Below are 23,133 nucleotides of genomic sequence, written 5' to 3'. Positions count from 1 at the left end.
GGGAAGAGAGGCTCCTAAGAGCAGGAAGCTAGGCCACGGGCGGAGGAGGCTGCGGGGCCCCTCACTGCAAAGGCAGACAGGAAGGACTGCCCCCTGAGCTCTAGGCTCCCGCCCGGAAACCGCCGCCGCCACCGCAAAGCTGCGGTTCGGGCCGAGGGTAAGGAGGCGAGCCGGGAGCGGGCGGCCAGGGAAGAGCTCCGCGGGTCCCCGCGCCCCGTCCCCGACGCGCCCTGCCTCCAGGCCTCTCGCCGCCGCTCCCGGCCTAGGCGGGCCCGCCGCCCGCCCGCCCTTCCCCAGCGCCGCTGCGGGCCGTGTGCGGCCGCCGCGATGAAGGCGGGCTCCGGGGATCAGGGGAGCCCCCCGTGCTTCCTGCGCTTCCCGCGGCCTGTGCGGGTGGTAAGTGGCGCCGAGGCCGAGCTGAAGTGCGTGGTCCTGGGGGAGCCGCCGCCCACTGTCGTGTGGGAGAAGGGCGGGCAGCAGCTGGAGACCTCGGAGCGCCTGAGCTTCCCCGCGGACGGCGCCGAGCACGGCCTGCTGCTGAGCGGCGCGCTGCCCACCGATGCGGGGGTCTACGTGTGCCGCGCCCGCAACGCGGCGGGCGAGGCCTACGCGGCGGCCGCCGTCACCGTGCTGGAGCCGCCGCCCCCTGAGCCGGAGCCCCAGCCCGCCGAGCGCCCGCTGCCGCCGCCGGGGTCCGGGGAGGGTGTCCCAGTGTTCCTGACCGGGCCGCGGTCCCAGTGGGTGCTGCGGGGGGAGGAGGTGGTGCTGACGTGCCAGGTGGGGGGCCTCCCCGAGCCCACGCTGTACTGGGAGAAGGACGGGATGGCCCTGGACGAAGTGTGGGACAGCAGCCACTTCGCGCTCGAGCCAGGCCGCGCCGAGGGTGGCCCGGGCGCGAGCCTGGCGCTGCGCATCCTGGCGGCGCGGCTGCCCGACTCGGGCGTCTACGTGTGTCACGCCCGCAACGCGCACGGCCACGCGCAGACGGGCGCGCTGCTCCAGGTGCACCAGCCCCCCGAGAGCCCGCCCGAGGACCCCGAGGAGGCCCCGGCGCCCGTAGTGGAGCCGCTCAAGTGCGCGCCCAAGACCTTCTGGGTGAACGAGGGCAAGCACGCCAAGTTTCGCTGCTACGTGATGGGCAAGCCCGAGCCGGAGATCGAATGGCACTGGGAGGGCCGCCCACTGCTCCCCGACCGCCGCCGCCTCATGTACCGAGATCGCGACGGCGGCTTCGTGCTCAAGGTGCTCTACTGCCAGGCCAAGGACCGTGGGCTATACGTGTGCGCGGCGCGCAACTCAGCGGGACAGACGCTCAGCGCGGTGCAGCTGCATGTCAAAGGTACCCCAGCTGCCCAGAAGACTGGAAGTGGGGAGGGTCTGCAGGAATATTAAAATACCATTTCCTGCTGCCTCCCACCCCTGAAGGATTCAGATTTAGTAGGTCTCCGAGGTATCAGGAACTTCTTAGCAAACTCCCCAAGTGATTCTGAGGGAGATGGTGGAGAACCACCAAGGAGTGGTTGATATACAAACGTCAAAGGCCCTAGAACTCTTCTCCAATGGATTTCAACTTCATTGGTGTTTTAACTCGGCTTCCCCAACTGCATTCACATCTGGAGTCCCAATATGTGAGACAGATTTTGTGGGTGTAAATTGCTAAGTCTGAATTGATAACATGCTTACAAAGCTAATCAGCGAGAACAGGGGGCTGTTTTATTGAATACACACATTTGTAGTAGAGGCTGCGTTCATAGCAGGTCTAGTCTCTGAACCCTGTGGAGGTTTGCCCCGCTGCAGACGTTACCTTGAGAAACAACCGGTTCACTGGAAAGGTAGACTTGAGGAGGACAAATGTCCTGCAGTTTTTGACTATTCTTTTATTAAGCTGCTCCCCAGATTTGAAAGAAGAGGAAGGTGAAGGAGACAAAATCTATATTTCAAAGTAGAATCACCAGCAATATCTAATAAATGCTTACTTTACTCATAAACACAAAATTCAAAGGAAAAAAAAATCCCAAACTCACACTAGAAGTTAAAACTCCATAATAGGGTTTCATCACAACTCAAGGGATTACACCTTCACTAATTATTACCCAACTTTTCCCTCGGAGAAAAAAATAGTTGGCAGTTTCTCCTGAGTCCTGCCTGGCACAAAATCAAGCATGTAGCACCTGGGCTGCAGTGCTGACCTCACTGGTACAGTTCGATGTGCACAAACTGTCCAGACCACTGCTGAACTGGAGCTCCATCAGGAAGAAAAGCCCAGCGGGTAGGCAAGAAGAGCTCACCAGAGCTGTACAAAAATCTTGCTTCTCCAGCAACTCAAGTTAATCCTCTGGTTGTTTCCAACATTGTGTTTTCTTTTTTTTTTTTGAAATAGAGTTTTGAAAAGGGCTAAAATACTTTCAGTTCAACTCAGACCCTTGCAGAATATATGGGGTGTCTCCAAGGCACAGTTTGGAAATCACTGTTCTGGTCCATCCTCTTCCGTCCCTTTCCCTGTTTTACAAGTAAGGAAACTGAGGCCCAGCGGTATTCAAATGGACTTGCTTAAGGTGATGTGGTCAGTAAGTGCAGGGCCAGAAGAGAATTTAGGCCGTCTGACTTCCCGTCTGGCAGTTTTCCTGTGATTCCACATGCCTACTGGCCTTAGGCAAAGAGCACCAGCCTGAGCTAAGGTGTGTTTAGGAGTCCTCCTCCCGGTCTGGCCCCTCTCCAGAGCCTTCTCTTGTCTCTCCCCTCTCTGCAGAGCCCCGCCTCCGGTTCACAAGGCCCCTACAGGACGTGGAGGGCAGGGAGCATGGGATTGCTGTGCTGGAGTGTAAAGTACCCAACTCCCGCATCCCCACAGCCTGGTTCCGTGAGGACCAACGGCTGCTGCCCTGCCACAAGTACGAGCAGATTGAAGAGGGCACCGTCCGGCGCCTCATCATCCATAGGCTGAAGGCGGATGACGATGGCGTCTACCTGTGCGAGATGCGGAGCCGGGTGCGCACTGTGGCCAACGTGACGGTCAAAGGTCGGCTGGCCAGTGGGGAGGAGGCCGAGGCTGAGGCTGAGGCAGGTGCTCAGAGTCCAGGCTGATGGATTCCTGTCCACATCTCAGGGCCCATCGTGAAGCGGCTGCCGCGGAAGCTCGATGTCCTGGAGGGAGAGAACGCAGTGCTGCTGGTGGAGACGCAAGAGGCTGGGGTTGAGGGGCACTGGAGCCGCGATGGCGAGGAGCTGCCAGCCACCTGCCAGAGCAGCTCCGGCCACATGCATGCCCTGGTCCTTCCAGGAGTCACCCGAGAAGATGCTGGAGAGGTCACCTTTAGCCTGGGCAACTCCCGTACCACCACCCTGCTTAGAGTCAAATGTGAGGGCAGGAAGGCCTCTGGACAGGAGGGCCAGGGCGGGAGGGTGACCAGATGCCAGAGCCTGGTCGGTGAAGTGGATTTAAGGTGGAAGGGCTGTGGAGGCCTGAGCAAGGCTGGAACACATTCCCTGCCTTGGTCTCAGGCGTCAAGCACAGTCCCCCGGGACCCCCCGTGTTGGCAGAGATGTTCAAGGGCCACAAGAACACGGTTCTGTTGACGTGGAAGCCTCCCGAACCAGCTCCCGAGACCCCTTTCATCTACCGGCTGGAGCGGCAGGAGGTGGGCTCCGAAGACTGGATCCAGTGCTTCAGCATTGAGAAGGCCGGAGCCGTGGAGGTGCCGGGGGACTGTGTGCCCTCTGAGGGTGACTACCGCTTCCGCGTCTGCACGGTCAGCGAACACGGCCGCAGTCCCCACGTTGTGTTCCATGGTTCTGCTCACCTTGGTGAGTTGGTCCTGCCAGACCCTGCCCGTTGGTGGCCACACCCCAAGTTGTGTCCCCCCATCACCCCTCTTCCCTTCCTGGGCCCTCAGTGCCTGTCTCTCATACGCCTTCCATCCGCCAGCCTCTGCCTTCTGCCGCCCCTTCTCATTCTGATGGCTACACTCTGTCCCTGCCTCAGTGCCCACAGCTCGCCTGGTGGCAGGTCTGGAGGATGTGCAGGTATACGACGGGGAAGATGCCGTCTTCTCCCTTGATCTCTCCACCATCATCCAGGGCACCTGGTTCCTTAATGGGGAAGAGCTCAAGAGTAACGAACCAGAGGGCCAGGTGGCCCCTGGAGCCCTGCGGTACCGTGTGGAGCAGAAGGGCCTACAACACAGACTGATCCTGCAAGCAGTCAAGCACCAGGACAGCGGGGCCCTGGTGGGCTTCAGCTGCCCTGGTGTGCAGGACTCAGCCGCCCTCACCATCCAAGGTTGGTGCTGGTAGGGACCCGGGTGGGCAGATAGGGTCAAGAGACCAAAGTCTGATGCTGTTCCCATGTCTCACATCTCGCCAGGAGAGTAAGGAGCATCCATGCGATGGGTTCAGATTGAGGGCTCAGGTCCAGAAGGCCGATTTCAACCCCTATGTACAGGCATGGTGCCCCTTGTTATCTTGTCAGCATCGTATCTCAATTCTCTGGAGTGCATTGTGGCTTACATAATTCTGTCACATTTGTCATTTCATTTGAGAGACTCTGGCCACTAGTCCCTGACAGCCCACCTGCCCTATTATCTAATAGCTGCCGTTGTCATAGCAACTTCCTACCAGGCAGTCCTAATCACTTTACATAGATTAACACAATCCTCTCGATAGCCCTGTAAGATAGGTTGTTTTGTCATCCCCATTTTCTAGATATGGAAATGAGGCACAGAGAGGTTAAGTGACTTGGCCAAAGTCCCAAAGCTAATGAGTGGTGGTTCTAATTATGAACCCAGGCAGTCTGGCTCCAAATCCTACTATGCCATCTGCTGATACAGGGAAGGAGAGGGAATGAGGCTTCCCTCAGGGGGGCGATTGGGGCTGTGGGGCTGAAAGTTCAAGGAGCATGCATTTGCCATCTCACCATTGCTGGAGTCTGTAAGGCCAATCAAGGAATCCATTGGCGCCCAAGCACAGGGCCTTGAGGTGATAGCTTCCAGCGCCGCAGGCAGAGGACGACCGGAGCAGCATTCCCAAAATGTGATCCAGGGTCCTGATATCAGAATCACCTGGGGGTCCTGCACGCTTGGGGGTCTAAGAATTCTGCATTTTTAGCAGGCTCCCTAGGAATTCTTATGCACAGCAAAACCACTGCTCCTAAGAGTTGGCGTGTAAGCCCCAACCACGCATCCACCGCCACACTGAGCACACATGCTGGAGAGGGGTACTTATCTGTGCTTCTCCCCACGCAGAGAGCCCAGTGCACATCCTGAACCCCCAGGACAAGGTGTCATTGACCTTCACGACCTCGGAGAGGGTGGTGCTGACCTGTGAGCTCTCACGGGCAGACTTCCCAGCCATTTGGTACAAGGATGGGCAGAAGGTGGAGGAAAGCGAGTCACTGGTGGTGAAGGTGGATGGGCGCAAACACCGCCTGATCCTGCCCAAGGCTGAAGTGCGGGACAGCGGCGAGTTTGAGTGCAGAACGGAAGGGGTCTCGGCCTTCTTCGATGTCACCATCCAAGGTCAGGAACCATGCTAGCCTGGGCTCCTCCAGTGGAGGTTGTTTCTGGGGGCCAGGCAAGCCCTACCCCCCAGTCTGCCTGCTGGGCCAGGGGTCTCTTCCAGGGAGAGCCCAGTGAGCCTGGGGACGTGTTTCAGGTCACTCTGCACTTGCTTCTTAACCTCTTGTGTACCGAAACCTTCTAGCACACTTGCTCTCCACGTACCCTCTGCTGGGTTGGTTGGGGAACAAAATGCAATTAAGAGGGGGAGAGATGGGAGCCGACATTGCCTGGGCAGCTACTCTGAGTCAAGTACTAGGCTAAGTACGTCCAATCTACACTTTCATTTCATCTTCACAACTAGATGAGGGGCCATATATCTCCAGTTCACAGATAAAGAAACTGAGGCTCTAAGAGGTTATGTGACTTCCCAGTCATTGTCATAACAGCCAGCAAACAACACAGCTCGGAGTCACACCCGGGCCTGTGCTTTTCCAGCTGCCCCAGGTGGCCAAAGTCAACAGAAACATTAAGTGCAGTGGTCCCGTGGTTCTCATGAGGCAGACCATGTGGCCGCTTCGGGACCACCCTGGAGCTTGTTACAAATGCACATGCCCAGGCCCCCTGGACTATCCCCAGCCAGAATCTCCAGGGTGAAGCCTTGGGGTCCTCGCTCACCAAGTGCTGACTCTCTGGGAGGGCAGTCTGGGAGCCATGGAGCACACTCATCTCGCTTTGAGTGGAAGTCCTGTTTTCAACACCATTGCCAGGAGGTCCTGTGGCCCTGCCCGAATTCACCTGGTGACAGGGAACTCACTGCATGTATGGAGCAGCCGTCCCACTATTGCCATTTGTTAGGTCATTCTCCACCTCCTGTCCATCCTGGGGGCTTCCTTGCAATGGAAGCAGCCAGCATGGCCCTGGTGTGGCTTGTGATAGTCACCTCCCTTCAGCCCGGACAAACCGTGGCTGCCACTGCCAATTCTTTGAGCCTCCCTCCTTCCATGTTCCCACCCAGCCACCTGTGATCCTCTGGAGACTCATGGAGGAGCACTCGGGTGCCATGTGATATGCCATGCCCTCAGCATCCCACGTCATCGCCCCTGGGCCCCTCCCAGTGCGCTGTGGAGACTGTGTCTCCTGGCCACACTGCCAGTTTGGGCTCGTGTCCTGTGTGTATGGGGCTGTCTGTGTGACCCCACCTCTGCTCCCTACCTAGATCCCCCAGTGCACATTGTGGACCCCCGGGAGCATGTGTTTGTACATGCCATCACCTCCGAGTGCGTCATGCTGACGTGTGAGGTGGACCGAGAGGATGCCCCGGTGCGCTGGTACAAGGACGGGCAGGAGGTGGAGGAGAGTGACTTCATAATGCTGGAAAGTGAAGGGCCCCATCACCGCCTGGTGCTGCCTGCCGCCCAGCCCTCAGATGGGGGCGAATTCCAGTGTGTCGCTGGAGAGGAGCGTGCCTACTTCACCGTCACCATCACAGGTGGGGGGCCAGGCGGGTCACGGTGGGACAGGGCAACTGTCACAGGCCACAGTGGGACAGACCTACTGGAGCAGCTGTCACACTTTCACTCCTAGGTCACTGTTCCCAGCCACTGCCGCCCTTACCCTAGCTGATTGGACCTCCTCTCTTGCTCCTCCACCCGAGATCTAGTCAGACTCAGGAAATGTGTTGCCAGGAGCACATTGGTCATGGCTACACCTAGCCCCAGGGAAACCCTGCCTTCTCCATTCTCCTGAAGACCCCTGCCAAGGGGAACTACGAGGATGCAAATCTGTTGCAGGGCAGGGTCTAGGCCAGGTGGTCCCAGGCATGAGAGGGGTCAGAAGATCTGAGCCCTGCAGGAGACCCCAGCTGCATGTGGGGACCCAGCCCTCCTCTCCCCAGTTCTACCCTTGGTACTATCCCTGTCCCAACCCAGAGCATGTGGAGTGTTTCTATATCTGAGGCTGTCACCATGGTCCCCAGTGTGCTGCACAGCACAATGCCTGCTGTGGTTTGGTGACCGTGGGTCTCATTGGCCACCACGGCTATATTAAGGAGACCGTGTGTCTCTAGCTGTAACTGCCTAAGCTGCTGTGAGCCACAGTCCACAGGAGGCCACTCTTCTTTAGCAGGTAGCCTAGCTTCCATGAGTAGGGACAGGGCCTGGATCAGGGAGGGCAGCGGGGCACACCAGGCCTAGCCCCTCATGCGCAGCGGTGGCTGTCCCTGTCCTCCAGACGTGTCCTCGTGGATCGTGTACCCCAGCGGCAAGGTGTATGTGGCAGCCGTGCGCCTGGAGCGCGTGGTGCTGACCTGCGAGCTGTTCCGGCCGTGGGCCGAGGTGCGCTGGACCAAGGACGGTGAGGAGGTGGTGGAGAGTCCTGCGCTCCTCCTGCAGAAGGAGGACACTGTCCGCCGCCTAGTGCTGCCCGCCGTCCAGCTCGAGGACTCCGGCGAGTACCTGTGTGAAATCGATGATGAGTCAGCCTCCTTCACTGTCACTGTCACAGGTGTGGGTCCACCCCAACTCTTCAGGGTCACCAGAGGACAGCCCCAAGCCCTGGGGGAACTGGCCACACATCCCCTACTAGCACACTGGGGAGAGGGCGGCGTGGGCTGTGGGTGCATGTGCCAGGGCTCCTGCCAGGAAGAGCCCAGGGCCCCTCCCTGATGCCCAAGGTCAGAACTGGCCATGTGTCACCAGCTCATTTACTGAGCACTTTCTCTGGGCCAGGTGGTGGGCGTCACTAGTGAGTAATGCAGACAGTCCCTGTTCTCAGCTGCCAGTCTAGCGGGGAGGCAGCTGTTATCCAGGGGTCGCAAACGGGCAGTCCCGGGGCCCCACAAAGCCCATACATGTGCTTTGTTTGGCCTGCAGAGTCTTACCAAAGTCAGGACAGTTCAAATAATAATCCGGAGTTATGCGTCCTCTTGAAAAAGCCGAAGACCCGGCGGCTCTGGTCACGCTTCCCCCCATGGCGACGAACGGCTGGCACTGAGTAGCAGCGCCCCGTAACCGGGGCCCACATTCCTCCTCGCGCCTCCCTGCCATTCCTTTTTGCCTCACCCTGACCCTTCAGCCACTGACCTAACTGACCTGGCCCCTGTGGGCATTTGAGTTTGCGACCCCTGTGTTAAACCAATAAACGTGCAAATAAATTGTACAGTGACACCTGGTGCTAAGTGCTGTGAGGGCAGAGGGCTCAGGAGAGCAGAGCAGGCCGATCAGGGAGGGCCTTGGAGAAAGCCGCCATGCCACACACAAGAGCCAGCAGCACACAGACAAACACGGTCGCTTCCTTCCCAAGTGCACAAGGTCTCAGGGTGTGGGTTGTTGAGGGCCACCATAGAGAGCCCGGGACTGGGGGCTGCTGTCCTGAGGGGGCTGAGCAGGAAGTTCCTTCAAAGCTGATACTGGAGCAGGAGCCCAGCCGAGTGCGGCTGGGTGTGGCCAGGAGGTTGGAGGGGGATGTTCAAGGCAGGGGTAGGGGGAAGCACAGGACCGTTACAGAAGTGACTCTGGGGCTAGGGCTCACAGTACCAATCTCAGTGTGTGTAGGGGGTCAGGGGTCATAGGGCCACCTAGGCAGCTCTGGGCGGCACAGAAGAACCCCAGTGGCTGCACTGGAGCATTCATCCTACTGCTGGCACGGGCCTGTCATCTTCTCCCCCTCCCTGCCCCAGTCCAGCCTGAGCTGCTCCCCACTCCCTGCACCCCAGATAGTACAGTCTGGCACACATAAGCCACAATGCCAAAGAGGCCTTCTGCACGTGTTCTGTCCTTCACTCTCTCCCACCCCCAGTCCTGGCCAGACATCATGGCCACAGCCGTGCAAATTCCAGCCTATACCAGACTCTTCACAGGGAAGTTCACACAAATACCACCTCTGCTCCAGGCCAGAGTGAATCAAGTCTGATGCCAGGCTGAGGTCCCAGGGCCATGCAGGCACCCAAGCCACCATCACTGCACCCTGTGCTCACCCACCACCCCATCCCCTCCCCCAATCCTTGGGCAGCTGACTCTGCAATCTCCTGGCCTTGATGGGCCCTGGAAAACCAGCTTGCATCCTCCAGCCTCTTAGAGCAAGCCCATTTGGGCAGGTGGGTTGTGTGGGCCCAAGGCAGCAGTCCCCATGGAGGCGGACGGCTGAGTGCGTGCTTGTGGGTGCGTCTGCCCACGCATCCCCTACAAAACCGGGAAGCTAGCAGTTCCTCGCCCAGCCACAAGGCGGCCAAACGCTAAAGGAGTGCTAAAGTCTGCTGGAAACTTGGAAGATTCTGGGGGACCACCCCAGCATGGGTGCGTGGGCAGGCCTGGGCTCAAGGCACTGGTTACCCCCAATACTGATGTGGCTCCCTTTCTGTGTAGGAGTGACCAGTGCTTGCAGATGAGCTCCCAGAACCAGCATTTAGCATCCCTGGGGAACTCTCACACAGGTGCTGGCAACTCTCATGCACAGATGCAGAAGGCATTACTGAGTTCCTGCAAACCTTGGCTTGGAATTCCTACCACTGCCTGCAGAGTCTGAGCCTCCCTTTAACAGATGGCATTTCTTCCTCCTGCCCTAGAGTAGATGTAGCCAGCTGTGACCTTAAGGAAGTTAATCACTCTGTGCCCCGGTTCCCTCACCTGGAAAATGGGGGATAACGCAATACCCACCTCCTAGGATTGCCGTGAGGGTCACTAAGTCTAGCGCTTAGGACTGTCTCCTGGAACCTCGGGAAGCAGTGATAAGTGTTTGCTATTACAGATCCACCCTCCTTTATCCACAATTCTGAAATTCAAAAAACTCTCAAAAAGTTTTTTTACAAGTTTGGTATTCAAAGTCATTTCAGTAAAACCTGAGCTTGACCACTGGGTAGCTGTTTCTACTCTTTATCCTGCTTAGGGTGAATAGAGCTCTACCTTTATTGTATAAGATGGACATACCTTTTAATGTATCCTGCTTAGGGTGAATGTAATATGTTACTCCGCAGAAGTGTCGATGTGACCGATGATGGAGGATGCCCCAGTGGGGGCTGAGGGAGGCGTATGGTATATGATAAACGCATCTTTCTGGAATCCAAATCATTCCAGATTGTGTAACACCTCTGGCCCCAGGGATTTCAGAGAACAGATTGTGGACCTATTATTGCTTATTATAATTATACTTTTTACTCTTACTATCATGTGGGTGACAGTTTGTGACAGCCTGTGGTTGCATCCCCTCTGCAGAGCCCCCAGTGCGGATCATATACCCCCGGGATGAGGTGACCTTGATCGCCGTGACCTTGGAGTGTGTGGTGCTGATGTGTGAGCTGTCCCGGGAGGATGCTCCTGTGCGCTGGTACAAGGATGGGCTGGAGGTGGAGGAGAGCGAGGCCCTGGTGCTGGAGAGGGACGGGCCACGCTGCCGCCTGGTGCTGCCGGCTGCCCTGCCCGAGGATGGGGGCGAGTTTGTGTGTGACGCTGGAGACGACTCAGCCTTCTTCACTGTCACTGTCACAGGTGGGTAGTCTTTGGGGCACCCCAGGGAGGTAAAGAGGCAAGGGGCTGAGTGACAGGCACCGAACTAGCACTACTCTTCACCCCCTACACCCCCTTCCCCTTCTCTAGTCCCCTCATTCTCAGCCATCAGAGAGTCCTGCTTGCCCAAATCAGGTTGGGACAGTGACCAGAGGCCTGGTGGGAGGGGACCCAGCATTTATGACCATTCATTCATTCATTCATTCAACAAATACTTACTGAGTAACTACTATATGCTCGCAGTGTTCTACATGCTGGGGATATAGTAGTGAACCAGTAAGACAAAACCTCCTGCCTCCATGGAACTTGCACTCTAGGGAGGGTGGACAGACAAAAATAAGCAAAACAGATGGTTTGTCAGGAAGTGATAAATGCATTGGAGGCAAAGCAGGGAAAGGGGATAGGAAGTGAGGTGGGCGTAGAGTGGAGTTTGCACTGGGTCAAGTGGATCCGGGTGTGAGTCCAGATCTGCCTCTTTCTGTGTGATCTTGGGCAAGTCAATTTCCTCTAAAGAGGCCTCAGGCCCTCGTCTGTAAAGTGATGGGGCGCCTCCTGGGGGGCGGTCGGGGTAACTGAGAAAAGAGCTGCAGTGTGCTTGGCACAGAGCCTGGCACACGGCAGGTGCCCCAGGGACTGCGCCTGGCACCATCCCCTAGAGCTGTGCTGCAGGGGGAGAGGGCTGGGAATCTGGGGGGTGAGGCAGGGAGGGGTCAGCTGGCTGAGCCCGTGTGCCTCCTCTCTCTGGCCCCACCAGCCCCACCAGAGAGGATTGTGCACCCAGCAGCCCGCTGCCTGGATCTACAGTTCGGGACACCAGGGCGCGTGGAGCTGCGCTGCGAGGTGGCTCCTGCTGGGTCCCAGGTGCGCTGGTACAAGGATGGGCTAGAGGTGGAGGCATCAGAAGCCCTGCAGTTGGGTGCTGAGGGGCCCGCCCGCACCTTGACCCTGCCGCATGCCCAGCCTGAGGATGCTGGAGAGTATGTGTGTGAGACCCGTGATGAAGCCATCACCTTCAACGTCAGCCTGGCTGGTGAGTGCTCCTGGCCAGCCCAGGACAGGGAGGCAGGGGCAAGCACAGGCTGACACCCTCTTCTCTCTGTTCAGAGTCACCAGTGCAGTTCCTTGCCCCAGAGGCAGCCCCTAGCCCACTGTGTGTGGCCCCTGGGGAGCCAGTGGTGCTGAGCTGTGAACTGTCCCGGGCTGGTGCCCCTGTGTTCTGGAGCCACAATGGGAGGCCTGTGCAGGAGGACGAGGGCCTGGAGCTCCACACTGAGGGCCCCCGCCGTGTCCTCTGCATCCGGGCTACAGGGCTAGCCCACGCAGGCCTCTACACCTGCCAGGCCGGGGCAGCCCCAGGAGCCCCGAGCGTCAGCTTCACTGTCCAGGTGGCCGGTGAGTATAGTCTGGGCAGAGTGCCTGAGAGAAGCACCCCAACACCCATAGGTTTCCCCACTTTTTGAGCACGCCTTGTCCAGCCCTTGCCCCCCTCCCTCAGTGCCTTTCCCCCTCTTGCCTGCCACTGCCCCCTCATAGCCTCAAGCCTCTCCTCCCAGTGACCCCCAGCTCTGACCCCACAGAGCCCCCCATGCGGGTGGTGGCCCCCGAGGCAGCACAGACGAGGGTTCGAAGCACCCTAGGCGGGGACCTAGAGCTCGTGGTGCACCTCTCTGGGCCGGGGGGCCCTGTGCGCTGGTACAAGGACGGGGAGCGACTGGCGAGCCAGGGGCGGGTGCAGCTGGAGCAGGCCGGGGCCAGGCAGGTGCTGCGGGTGCAGGGGGCGCGGAGTGGGGACGCTGGGGAGTACCTGTGCGACGCGACCCAGGACAGCCGCATCTTCCTCGTCAGCGTGGAAGGTAATAGTGCACCCCTCACACCCTGTGGGCCCTGGCACCCCAAGGACCACCCCCCACCATTCTAGGGCCCAGTCATCCCTCCACCCCTGCCTCTCTGCCTCTGGCTCCACCCAATGCATGCGTGACTATTACGTGGATGAGGGCTTACGGCTCCCTTTTCCAGAAACCCTCAGATAGGAGACATAGCCCACCCAGTGGTTAAAAGCTGGGGCTCTGGAGTCGACCCACCCAGGTCCTAATCTGGATTCTGTGCCCCAGTAGTTGTGTGACATTGGCCAAGTTTCTTCACCTCTCTGAGCCCCAGCTCTGGAATGAGGGGACAGTGCTGGTCTTACAGGCCCATCATGACAAGTAAATGCTATACATAGGGTCCATGGCAAATGATCTGCTATTACTAGGGAGTCAGCGGGAGGGGGTGCCAGGCCAGGATTGACAGGAGCTGGCCAAAAGGAGTGGCAGGGAGTTGGCATCTTGTCTTTTGAGATGCCCCCCCATGGCTGACGCACAGTAGCTCCTCACGAAAGGTTTGTTAAGTGGCTGGGGAATGAGGGCCCATACCCTGAGGAGGGGATGAAAAGGAGGGAGGGGGGCAGACCCAGCCCAGCTCACTGCCTGGCCCCACCCTCCAGAGCCGCTGCCGGTGAAGCTGGTCTCAGAGTTGACACCACTAACTGTCCATGAGGGCGATGATGCCACATTCCGGTGTGAAGTCTCCCCACCAGATGCCGATGTCACCTGGCTGCGCAATGGGGCTGTTGTCACTCCAGGGCCCCAGCTGGAGATGGCCCAGAATGGCTCAAGCCGCACCCTGACGTTACGAAGCTGCCAGCTGGGGGACTCGGGGACCGTGACTGTACAGGCTGGGAGCACAGCCACAAGTGCCCGGCTCCACGTTCGAGGTTTGGTCCTGATGAAGACGAAATGCTCTGTTCCCTGCACCCGTACAGCCCTGCCCTTCTGCTAGGGACAGGCCAGTGGGATGGCGCAGGGGCCAGCCCCCAGCCCCTACCAGGCTCCAAGCCTCCTCCCTCTTCCCCACCAGAGACGGAGCTGCTGTTCCTGCGGCGGCTGCAGGACGTGCGGGCAGAGGAAGGCCAGGACGTTTGCCTCGAGGTGGAGACAGGCCGAGTGGGTGCAGCGGGGGCCGTGCGCTGGGTGCGAGGTGGGGAGCCCCTGCCCCAAGACTCTCGCCTGTCCATGGCCCAGGATGGCCACATCCACCGCCTCTTCATCCACGGCGTCATACTGGCTGACCAGGGCACCTACGGCTGTGAGAGCCACCACGATCGCACCCTGGCCAGGCTCAGCGTGAGGCGTGAGTGCCCCGTCCTGTCCTAACACATCACCAGCCCCACAGCACAGCCCTTCCCGGCTGTCCCAGAACCCTTCAGACCCCCACCAAAGTGCCCCTCACCATTGAGGAACCTGCAGCAGCCTGCCCAAAGCAAACCTTTTCTTTTTTAACCTTTTCTAGTTACCTTAGAAGTCCGTGTGGATTTTGCATTCCATTTCATATTTTCAAGTTGGCTTTGCTATAAACATAAATATTGTACTTCAGAAAGACTTGCCACACTGATCCTTCAGTCACGGGCCCCAGGGATACACGTGCCCACTTAAGGAGCAGGGATGGCTGGCAAATAGCACCCGCATCGCCCATGCCAAGCTCGAGCTCTCTATTACCTGGGTGACCTCATGCAAGTTACCTAACTTCTCTGGGCCAAGTCTCCTTAAAAATGGGGCTATCCCTTCCTCAAGGGTCTTTGAGCACATTAACTGAGATAACATGAAAAATATCCACACAGAGCTGGGTGAAGGGTTGTCATTGGCGATACATATTCTCTCTTAATTTATTTCGTTCATGTCATTGTCATGATAAGCCCATGTCCCAATGCTATTTACTTTGTACAATTGGGACTAGTGCCCAGAGAGGTCAAGCAGTTTGCCAAAGATCACACAGCACACCAACTATGTGGTAGAGCTAGGTTCCAATCTCGGTGTGTCTGACTTCAAATTCCATGCTCCTTGGTGTCACAGCACCCCTCACCCAGACTCTGAACCCCCCTAGCCACACTCATCCCTTTCCTGTGTCCTCCTCTCCTAACCCCAATATGGCGCCCCCACCAAGTCTGGCCGGCTGTGCGCCCTTCTTCCTGCACCCTGGCTCTGAACTCCTTTTATCAGGGCCTTAGGTGGGCTGTTGGGAAATGCAGGCAGGACCGGGGTGGGTGAGCCCCTGCAGCCCCTGCCTGAGCTAGAGGCCTCATCCTCCCTCTCTCCCACCTCCTCCCACCAGCAAGGCAGCTGAAGGTGCTGCGGCCTCTGGAAGATGTGACTGTCAGTGAGGGGGGCAGTGCCACCTTCCAGCTGGAGCTGTCCCAGGAGGGTGTGACTGGGGAGTGGGCCCGAGGTGGAATCCGGCTGCAGCCGGGACCCAAGTGCCACATTGACGCGGAGGGCCACACTCACCGTCTGGTACTGAATGGACTGGGCTTGGCCGACTCGGGCTGCGTCTCCTTCACGGTGGATTCCCTGCGCTGTGCAGCCAGACTCACTGTGAGAGGTGTGGCCTCGAAGACTACAACCTGCCTGGTGACCTGTGTGGCCCTATTGACACCCTGGGTGTGACTACTGAGCCCTCTGCACATGTGGCCCCCACCGACCATGTTTGTCCCAATGTGGTCTTTACTGACCTCCCTGCAAGAGTGTGGCTCCCCTGACCCTTTGGCCCTGTGTGGCCCCAGTGACTGCACTGCCTGAGTGTGGCTCCTCTGACCACTCCAGTCCCGTGTAGACACTGACTGCCCCATGCCCTGCAAACCACTGACCATGTCACTGTGAGCATGCCTATGCCAGTGTGGTCCCTACTGTCTACCTGCCTGCATGTGGCCCCACCGACTACTCAGTGACCCCACTGACCATGCTGCCTGCCAGGGCTCTCTGTGCCTGCCTCAGTGTGTCCTGTGACCACTCCAGTCCGTCCAGCCCACTGACTGTGCCTAAGGGTGACTACACTAACAACTCTGCATGACTGTCCCCCATTTTTGTTTTAAGTCCCAGCATGTTCCCCACTGACCATGCCTGCTCTAGGGCCCCCCATTGTGCCCCCACTGACCAGTGTCTCCTACTGTCCACTCCAGCCAAGCATGACTCACTGACCATGCCCACCTATGGGTGGCTCCACTCACATCTCCGCTCTAGTTTTCCAATTCCCCCCTAGCCTCCAGCATGTCTCCCACTAACAACCTCAGAGTGTGACTCCCAGTTGGCTGCTCCTACCTCATTGACTCTCTGGCCCTTCTGTGTCCCCCACTGACCAGTATCCTTAGCATCCTTCATGGATGATTTGTCCCAGCACCTCCCTCACTCACAATGGCTTCCACTGATCACCTTGTCTAGATGTGTCCACTATTGACTACTTGTGCCTAAGTGTGTCCTTGTCCCTGCAAGCGGGGTCCCCATCCTGCCCTTACCCTTGCTCCCTCTGCATTGTCCTCCCTCTCCCACTCCCAGAGGTCCCAGTGACCATTGTGCGGGGGCCGCAGGACCTAGAGGTGACCGAGGGCGACACAGCTACGTTTGAGTGCGAGCTTTCCCAAACCTTGGCTGATGTTACCTGGGAGAAGGTCAGAACCCAGCCCAAACCACTTCAGCATAACAATAATAATGCCCCAAACAGAAACAACTAATACGCATGGAGTGGACGTGTGCCAAGATTGACGTTACATTTAATCCTTTAATCCTTCCAAGCCCAGGAGGCAGGTCTTGTTATCATCTATGAAGAAACTGATGCTCATTGGGGAGAAGTTACCTGCCCAATGGCAGACAAAAGGGGTAGCCCGTATTTGAGTCCAGGTTTGCCTAATTCCAGAATCCGCGCCCATGCCCTGTGTGGTCGGTATCTGGCCCTGGGCTTCCTGAGCCTGTGGTGCCCCTTCGTGGGACTAACGTCCCGAAAGGGTGACATCTTCTCTAAGAAGTTCCTGGGGCAGCCCCAAAGGCGTGGGACAGCTCGACCCAGCCGGGGGAACACGAGACACGCATAAACGCGCCTAGAGACCACTTGGTATCAACAGAGGGCGCCGCCGCCTTCCAGGGCCAGGCCGTCTGTGCCCAGCCCCGGTCGCCCTGACTCTCTGCAACTCCCGCCTCTAGGACGGGCGCGCGCTCACCCCCAGCCCTCGGCTCCGGCTCCAGGCCCTCGGCACGCGCCGCCTTCTTCAGTTGCGGCGTTGCAGCCCCTCGGACGCCGGGACCTACAGCTGCGCGGTGGGGACGGCCTGCGCCGGGCCTGTCCGCCTGACAGTGCGCGGTGGGTATGGGGCGATGCTGGGGCAGGGCACTGCTTGGGACACTGGAGTCGCGGACCGGTTCTTTCCCGGGGGCTGACGCTGGGTGCTTCTACAGAGGGGGGCAGTGGGCGTGGCCTGTCCCGGTCCGCCCCCACCTCACGCCCCGGACTCCGCCCCCCAGAGCGCACAGTGGCTGTGCTCTCCGAGCTCCGGTCGGTGAGCGCCCGCGAAGGTGACGGCGCCACGTTCGAGTGCACCGTGTCGGAGGCCGAGACCGCGGGGCGCTGGGAGCTCGGAGGCCGCCCCCTGAGACCTGGAGGCCGCGTCCGCATCCGACAGGAAGGTCCGGCCGCCTTTGCACGCTCTCTAGCCCCTTGCCGTCCTGACCCAGGCTCAGACAGACCCCGCCCCACCAGGATAAGCCCCGCCTCCGGCCCGAACGGACCCCGCCCCACGATCCCCGCCTCCCGGCCCTTCTCCCGCCCCCCAGTCTTTCCCCCGCCCCCAGCTCTGAGTCCTGGAGCGCTGCTCTTCTCCCTCCGCATCCCCGTGCAGCCCACCCTAGCGCACATTTAAGGCGTCCGAACCGACCCAGGGGCCTTCTCCGGCCCCACCCTCATCCCCGAACCCTCCTCAGAGGCGGCTTCGGCCTCGCTAGCGCCCCCCTCACCCCCAGGGAAGAAACATATTCTGGTGCTGAGCGAGTTGCGCGCCGAGGACGCCGGTGAAGTCCGCTTCCAGGCGGGTCCCGCCCAGTCCTTGGCTCTACTGGAGGTGGAGGGTAAGCAACTGGGGTTAAGGCGACAGGGAAGGGGACATCATCTCCTGCCCTGGGACTGACGGTCTGGCTGCTGGTCCTAGGAATGCTCCCTCTCTCCCTTCCCTTCCCCTCGTGGGACTCTCCTGGGGCAGGTCACGGAAGGGCAGCGCGTTTCCTGGGGAAGGGACTTTGGGTTGGAGGTACAAAAAACAGACCGGTGGCATGGAGGGCTGAGGCCAGGAGTGGAGCCCGCAGGGAGGGAAGCTGCGCCTCTCCTCCTGGAGGCCATGCGTGTCCCTAGTAACTTAAGCCCCTCATCCCCAGCATTGCCTCTCCAGATGTGCCGCCGCCCCCCTCTCGAGAAGACAGTTCTGGTGGGCCGCCGGGCGGTGCTAGAGGTGACTGTGTCCCGCTTGGGTGGCCACGTGTGCTGGCTGAGGGAGGGGGTCGAGCTGTGCCCAGGAGACAAGTATGAGATGCGCAGCCACGGCCCCACCCACAGCCTGGTCATCCATGACGTGCGACCTGAGGACCAGGGCGCTTACTGCTGCCAGGCCGGCCAGGACAGTGCCCACACACGGCTGCTGGTAGAGGGTGAGTAAAGCCAATTGGGCAGAGGTCAGAGGGGCAGGAGGGGGCGCCTGGGAGCTGGTGGGCTAAGACACACCTATGGGAGGCTTTCCAGGACTTCGGGTGGCAGTCGGTTCTGGGATGTGTTGGGCTGAGGATTGGAGGGGACCCTGAGTTCTCAACAGGAACCTCTTGGTTCAAGTCAGCTGTTCCCACTTTTCCACACCCCTTGCCCCTTCCTGTCTGGGCATCTCACTCCCTGCTGCCTCTGGACCATATTTGTCTCTTCTGAACACCCCCATTCCTGCCAGTTCCTCTCCTTCCCACCTACCCACCCCTGGTCTGTGCCCCCAACCTGTCCCCCCCCCCACTTCCCACCTGCCATCCCTGACCCCACTCGCTGCTGCCCAGCTGGCTTCTGCCCATCTCAGCAAGTTCAACATCAGCCTGGGCAGAGGGCTCCTAAGCTAGTCCCATTTCTTTCCTCTTCCACATAGGAGATGCCCCACCCTCTACCCCAAATCCCTTCATTCCCTTCAGATGCCAGGCTTTGCCCCACCCCTAACTGACCCCCACCTTCCTGCCCCCACAGCCCTGACAGAGGCCTAGAAAGGGTAGGGCAGAGGCTAAGGGCCCAACTCTTCCTGTGTGGGTGCCCAGGCTCTGCCAGAGGAGAGGAAGGTGGTACCCACTATCTCCCCAGCCCCACATGGAGTCATTCCTCTGCAGGTAACTAGGAGGATGGAACCAGGCCAGGCAGGTGCCTTTGGACATCTTGGAAGGCGTGTGCCCTTACCCTGGGCAGGGGTGGGAAGACAGGGAAACCGGAAGTGTCAGGAAACAATAAAAGTGCTACAGCTTATTTCCCTGTCTCTCTATGTGACAGTGGGAGGGCAGACTTTGCCTGGAGCCCCTGTGTAATGAGTGACACAGGGGACCAAGGGCTGCAGTGCTTCCAACTTGGCCCATGGAAGTACCAGCCACTAAAGACCACCATTCCTGGCAGAGGCCATGCAGTTTGGCACATTTATAAAAGATGTAAAACAGAGAGTGGGGTTGGGGGAGACAGAAGCATGAGGTGTCCAGAGTGGCATGACAGACACCAGACATGCACCGTGCATTTACGCCCCCCCAACCCCCTCCCCAACCCAGCCCAGAGCAGAACCCCCCACCCCTATCCCCTGCCTCTGCCCTCAGGCTGGTGGCTTTGCAGAGGCCAGGGGACCAGGCTGAGGGGTGCTGCAGTTTGCCCCAAGGACTAGGACAAGAACCCTTAGATGAGTCTGGTTGGGAGGTGGAGCGATGGGAGAGGAAAGCAGACCTTCTCCACTTAGACATGCAGGGGAGTGGCCCATGGGACCCCAGCAGTGGGAGAGGAGGTGGGGCCAACCCTGGAGAAGCCCTACCAATCAGAAATCTAAGGCAAGGGTCCCAGTGTCCCCTCCAAGCCTACCCCCCAACACACACACGAACACACAGGCAACATACTCACAACCCTGAGCACACTCCAATGGGGCTTATACCCCAAGTCCCTCAGGAGCCCCTTCGGAGCTTGGGAGGGGGGCTTTCCCCTCAGGCCAGGCCTAGCCTGAGACAGATCCTCCCTCTAGTGGCCAGGCCAGCCCTCTCCAGGGAAGGGAGAGGGACAGCCAAAGGCTGCAGGGCCAGGGGGCTGGGTGGTGGCCTGGCAGGCCTCCCCAAGCTGGCAGAGCTGGTGACTGCAGAGTCTAGATAGGCAGGGATACTGCTATACCCGCACAGGGGGGCCTGAGCAGGCTGTCAGTGGCCCCCGGGACCCGTACTCATAGTCCGCGTCTGTGGGCGAGGCCATGAAGGAGCTCAGTGAGCTGCCCGTCTGCCGGTCTCGGAAGCTCTGGATGTAGCTCTGTGTGGGAGTAAACGTAGGTGTGAGAGTTCCATTGCAGACTGCTGCCCTGAAAGCCACCTCTTCCTGTACCCCCAAAAGCCTACACACCCCCAGACTGCCGTAGACCCAGGACCTCACCACATCCAGCATTTCTACCACATACCACATCCCACTTAAAATCCATACTCAGGACATCTTTCCCCCAATCCCAAAGCTGGGCCCACCAGGCCCCTGGTGCAGGGGATCCAATGGGTGGACAAACAGTAGGTCTTCTAGACAGTGACCAGCTCCTGGGGAAAGCCCAGTCCTGCTTGGAGGAGTCTGCACACTTTCTTCTCCCCGATCTGGGCTGGAGGGGCTCAGGGCGCTCACCGGTGAGAGGACATCCCCATTGAAGCGTTTGATGGGCACTGGCCTGCGCCGATAAGCAGGGTCAGGGGGCCCGGGCCTTGGAGGAGCCCGGGGACCTCTGGGGGGAGCCCGAGGGGGTCTCTTTTTCCGCCGTTTCTCCTTGCGCTCTTCCTGCTGCCGAATCCGCATCAACTGTACACGTCGTCGCTGCCGGCTGATGACCACTGTGGAAGGATGCACAGAGGGTCTCTGAGGCCCATGTGCCTCATCACCCCCAAGCCCTCCCTCTCTCTTCCCACCTGGGGGCTCCAGGCTTCCAGATTCCCCTTATCCCTAACCCCTGCTCCCACCCCATCACTTCCTTTCTTGGTCCCCCACCTCTCAGATGGGACTTCCGCTGTTGTTCTTTTCTTCCAAAGGTCTTTATGGAAGATTCATAGACTTCTAGGTATCCCCTTCCCACTGTCACCCCTCTCCCAATCCTGAGCCATAGGTGGCTCACCTAGGCCAGCACCATCATCTTTGCATCAGACAACCGCAGCTGCTTCCTCACTGGTTTCCCCCTCTATGCTAGCTTCCCTCCAGTGCTTTTGACACTCAGCAGCAGAATGAGCACTCCAAGAGCTAAATTAGAATCTATCCTCCCCTACTTTAAACCTTCTAATGGCATCTCATTGTCCTAATAAAATGCAGAGTCCTCATCATGGCCCAGAGGCCCTACATGATCAGCCTGACTCCCAAACTTCACCTACCACACTCCAGCCCCACTTCCTCAAACAAGCCAAGCTCATTCCTTCCCAGGGCCCTCGCCCTCACTAACCCTCTTCTCTAGTTCTTTGCATGCCTGGCCCCTTATCCTTCAGATCTCTGCTTACCTGTCGCCTCCTTCAAGGAACCTTCCTTGGCCACCCTAATTATAATAGCCTCCATAGGTCACTCTTTCACATTATACCACATATCTCTTGCATATCACTCTGCACAATGAATTATCTTGTTTGTTTGCACGTCTGTTGTCTGAATGTATACGCATTAAGGGCAGGGACCTTTTCTGTTTTATCTCTGCTGTATCCTCAGTGCCTGGAATGAGGTTAGCACAGAGCTCATACATTATTCCATACATTGTGGAATGAATGGTCGAGCTTGGGTCCTATCCTCCCAGACCCTGAGCAAGTCAGTTTTCTAATGCCATTGAGGCCTTCTGCTGCTGGTGTGTACAGCTTCTGTCCCCCACTCCCTAGGCGCTCAGCCCCCTACCCACCCCTGGCCATCCACTCCTATCATGCCCACCTTGGCCTCTGCCCTCTCACCTTCTGTGTGGGAGTCCCCCTCGGCGGTCACCCGCCACTGCACCAGAACACCCATCAGGCTGAGCAGGGGCCAGAGTGCCAGCAGGGCCCAGCTCCGCCAGCAGAGGGCGGGCACGGGGGCAGCTCGTAGACGCTCCACCACGTAGCGCCCCAGCAGTAGCAGCTCGGCAAAGTAGTCTGCGGCGGTGGCGATGAGCGCAGCACCAGTCACGGCGGTGGCCAGGGTGGTGAGTGGGCGGGGCCAGCGCAGAGTGAGCAGGGCACAGAGCAGGCCGCCCCCCAGCAGCAGCCCCAGAGGACCCCACACAGAGCCTGGCTGGTAGTAGGGTGCGGAGCCCAGTAGGGCCGCAGCGGCGAGCAGCAGCCCGAGCAGCAGCCCCACCAGGAAGAGGCCCACGCTGCGCACCAGCATGGCCACCAGTCCGCAGAGCAGCCCGATGCCCAGCGCAATGCCCGCGCTCGCCCCAGCACTCAGCTGTGTCTCCAGCACCCGCTCTCGGTAGCACAGGAGGAAGATGACCACTGAGCCAAACAGCAACCCAGTGAGGAAGAGCACTGCCTTGAAGCAGCGGTAACCTAGAGGGGAACAGGGGCTAGTGAGGGGCCAAAATGAGGTCATCAGGCTGGAGGGAGGAGGTCAGAGGGGTCAGGGACATAGGATCACAAGGGAACCAGAGACAAGGATACTAAGATCAGAGAATTGGGGGTCACTGGGTCATGAGGGCATTAGTGATGGGGCCACTGAGGTCAGGGGAGGTCAGGGAGATATGGCCATTGGGGGTCACTGGAAAAACAGGCATAATCATTGAGATAATGATGTGGGGTCTTTGAGGGTCACAGGAGTCAGGACAGATCATCGGAGTCAAGAGTGAATCAATAATGGAGTATTGGAGTCTTTGGGATCACAGGAGTCACAGGGAGATGAGCAAAAAAGTCACTGGGGGGCTGGGCATGGTGTCTCATGCCTGTAATCCAAGTGCTTTGGGAAGCTGAGGCAGAAGGATCACTTGAGGCCAGGAGTTTGAGACCAGTCTGGGGAACATAGCACAACCCTGTCACCACAAAATATCTTTTAAAATTAGCTGGTGTGGGCCGGGCGCAGTAGCTCACGCCTGTAATCCTAGCTCTCTGGGAGGCCGAGGC

General features: G+C 58.9%; 2 protein-coding genes across 4 annotated transcripts in view; one reads left to right on the top strand and one right to left on the bottom strand.

Annotated features, from left to right (window-relative positions):
* Positions 1-9: 9 nt before the first annotated feature.
* Positions 10-19,325, top strand: OBSL1 (obscurin-like 1). 2 transcript variants are annotated; one of them, XM_012642557.1, is made up of 21 exons: positions 10-1,339; positions 2,750-3,019; positions 3,107-3,358; positions 3,502-3,804; positions 3,983-4,279; positions 5,241-5,513; positions 6,712-6,984; positions 7,725-7,997; positions 10,703-10,975; positions 11,748-12,023; positions 12,098-12,385; positions 12,571-12,846; positions 13,476-13,745; positions 13,889-14,161; positions 15,140-15,406; positions 16,357-16,469; positions 16,999-17,155; positions 17,317-17,478; positions 17,812-17,916; positions 18,220-18,489; positions 19,195-19,325. In XM_012642557.1, the coding sequence occupies exons 1-21, from the start codon at positions 328-330 to the stop codon at positions 19,200-19,202; spliced, it is 5,691 nt and encodes a 1,896-aa protein (XP_012498011.1). In that variant the 5' UTR covers positions 10-327; the 3' UTR covers positions 19,203-19,325. The 2 variants fall into 2 exon arrangements, with proteins under 2 accessions (XP_012498011.1, XP_012498012.1); XM_012642558.1 differs by lacking the exons at positions 10,703-10,975; positions 11,748-12,023; positions 12,098-12,385; ... (8 more) ...; positions 18,220-18,489; positions 19,195-19,325 and adding an exon at positions 8,366-8,657.
* A 136-nt stretch (positions 19,326-19,461) lies between these two features.
* TMEM198 (transmembrane protein 198) overlaps positions 19,462-23,133 on the bottom strand; it is a 7,347-nt gene continuing 3,675 nt past the window's right edge. For both annotated transcript variants that reach the window (XM_012642556.1, XM_012642555.1), the window contains 3 exons: positions 21,991-22,566; positions 20,705-20,907; positions 19,462-20,350 (listed from right to left, as the gene is read on the bottom strand). In XM_012642556.1, the coding sequence (XP_012498010.1) occupies positions 20,213-20,350; positions 20,705-20,907; positions 21,991-22,566 (917 nt within the window). In that variant the 3' untranslated portion in view covers positions 19,462-20,212. The remainder of the gene's footprint in view (positions 20,351-20,704; positions 20,908-21,990; positions 22,567-23,133) is intronic.

This window comes from Propithecus coquereli, unplaced genomic scaffold, assembly GCF_000956105.1.
Source record: "Propithecus coquereli isolate 6110/MARCELLA unplaced genomic scaffold, Pcoq_1.0 Scaffold18, whole genome shotgun sequence".
In the NCBI taxonomy this organism is placed as follows: domain Eukaryota; kingdom Metazoa; phylum Chordata; class Mammalia; order Primates; family Indriidae; genus Propithecus; species Propithecus coquereli.
Note: the sequence above shows the minus strand (reverse complement) of the source record. Positions and strands in the feature narration are given on the sequence as shown.

Excerpts from the sequence above, each read along its gene's own strand:
- OBSL1 (XM_012642557.1), top strand. The coding sequence starts at position 328 with ATGAAGGCGGGCTCCGGGGATCAGGGGAGCCCCCCGTGCTTCCTGCGC. Across the intron at positions 16,470-16,998 it reads CTGATGTTACCTGGGAGAAG|GACGGGCGCGCGCTCACCCC; the intron begins GTCAGAACCCAG and ends TCCCGCCTCTAG. Across the intron at positions 17,917-18,219 it reads GGCTCTACTGGAGGTGGAGG|CATTGCCTCTCCAGATGTGC; the intron begins GTAAGCAACTGG and ends CCTCATCCCCAG.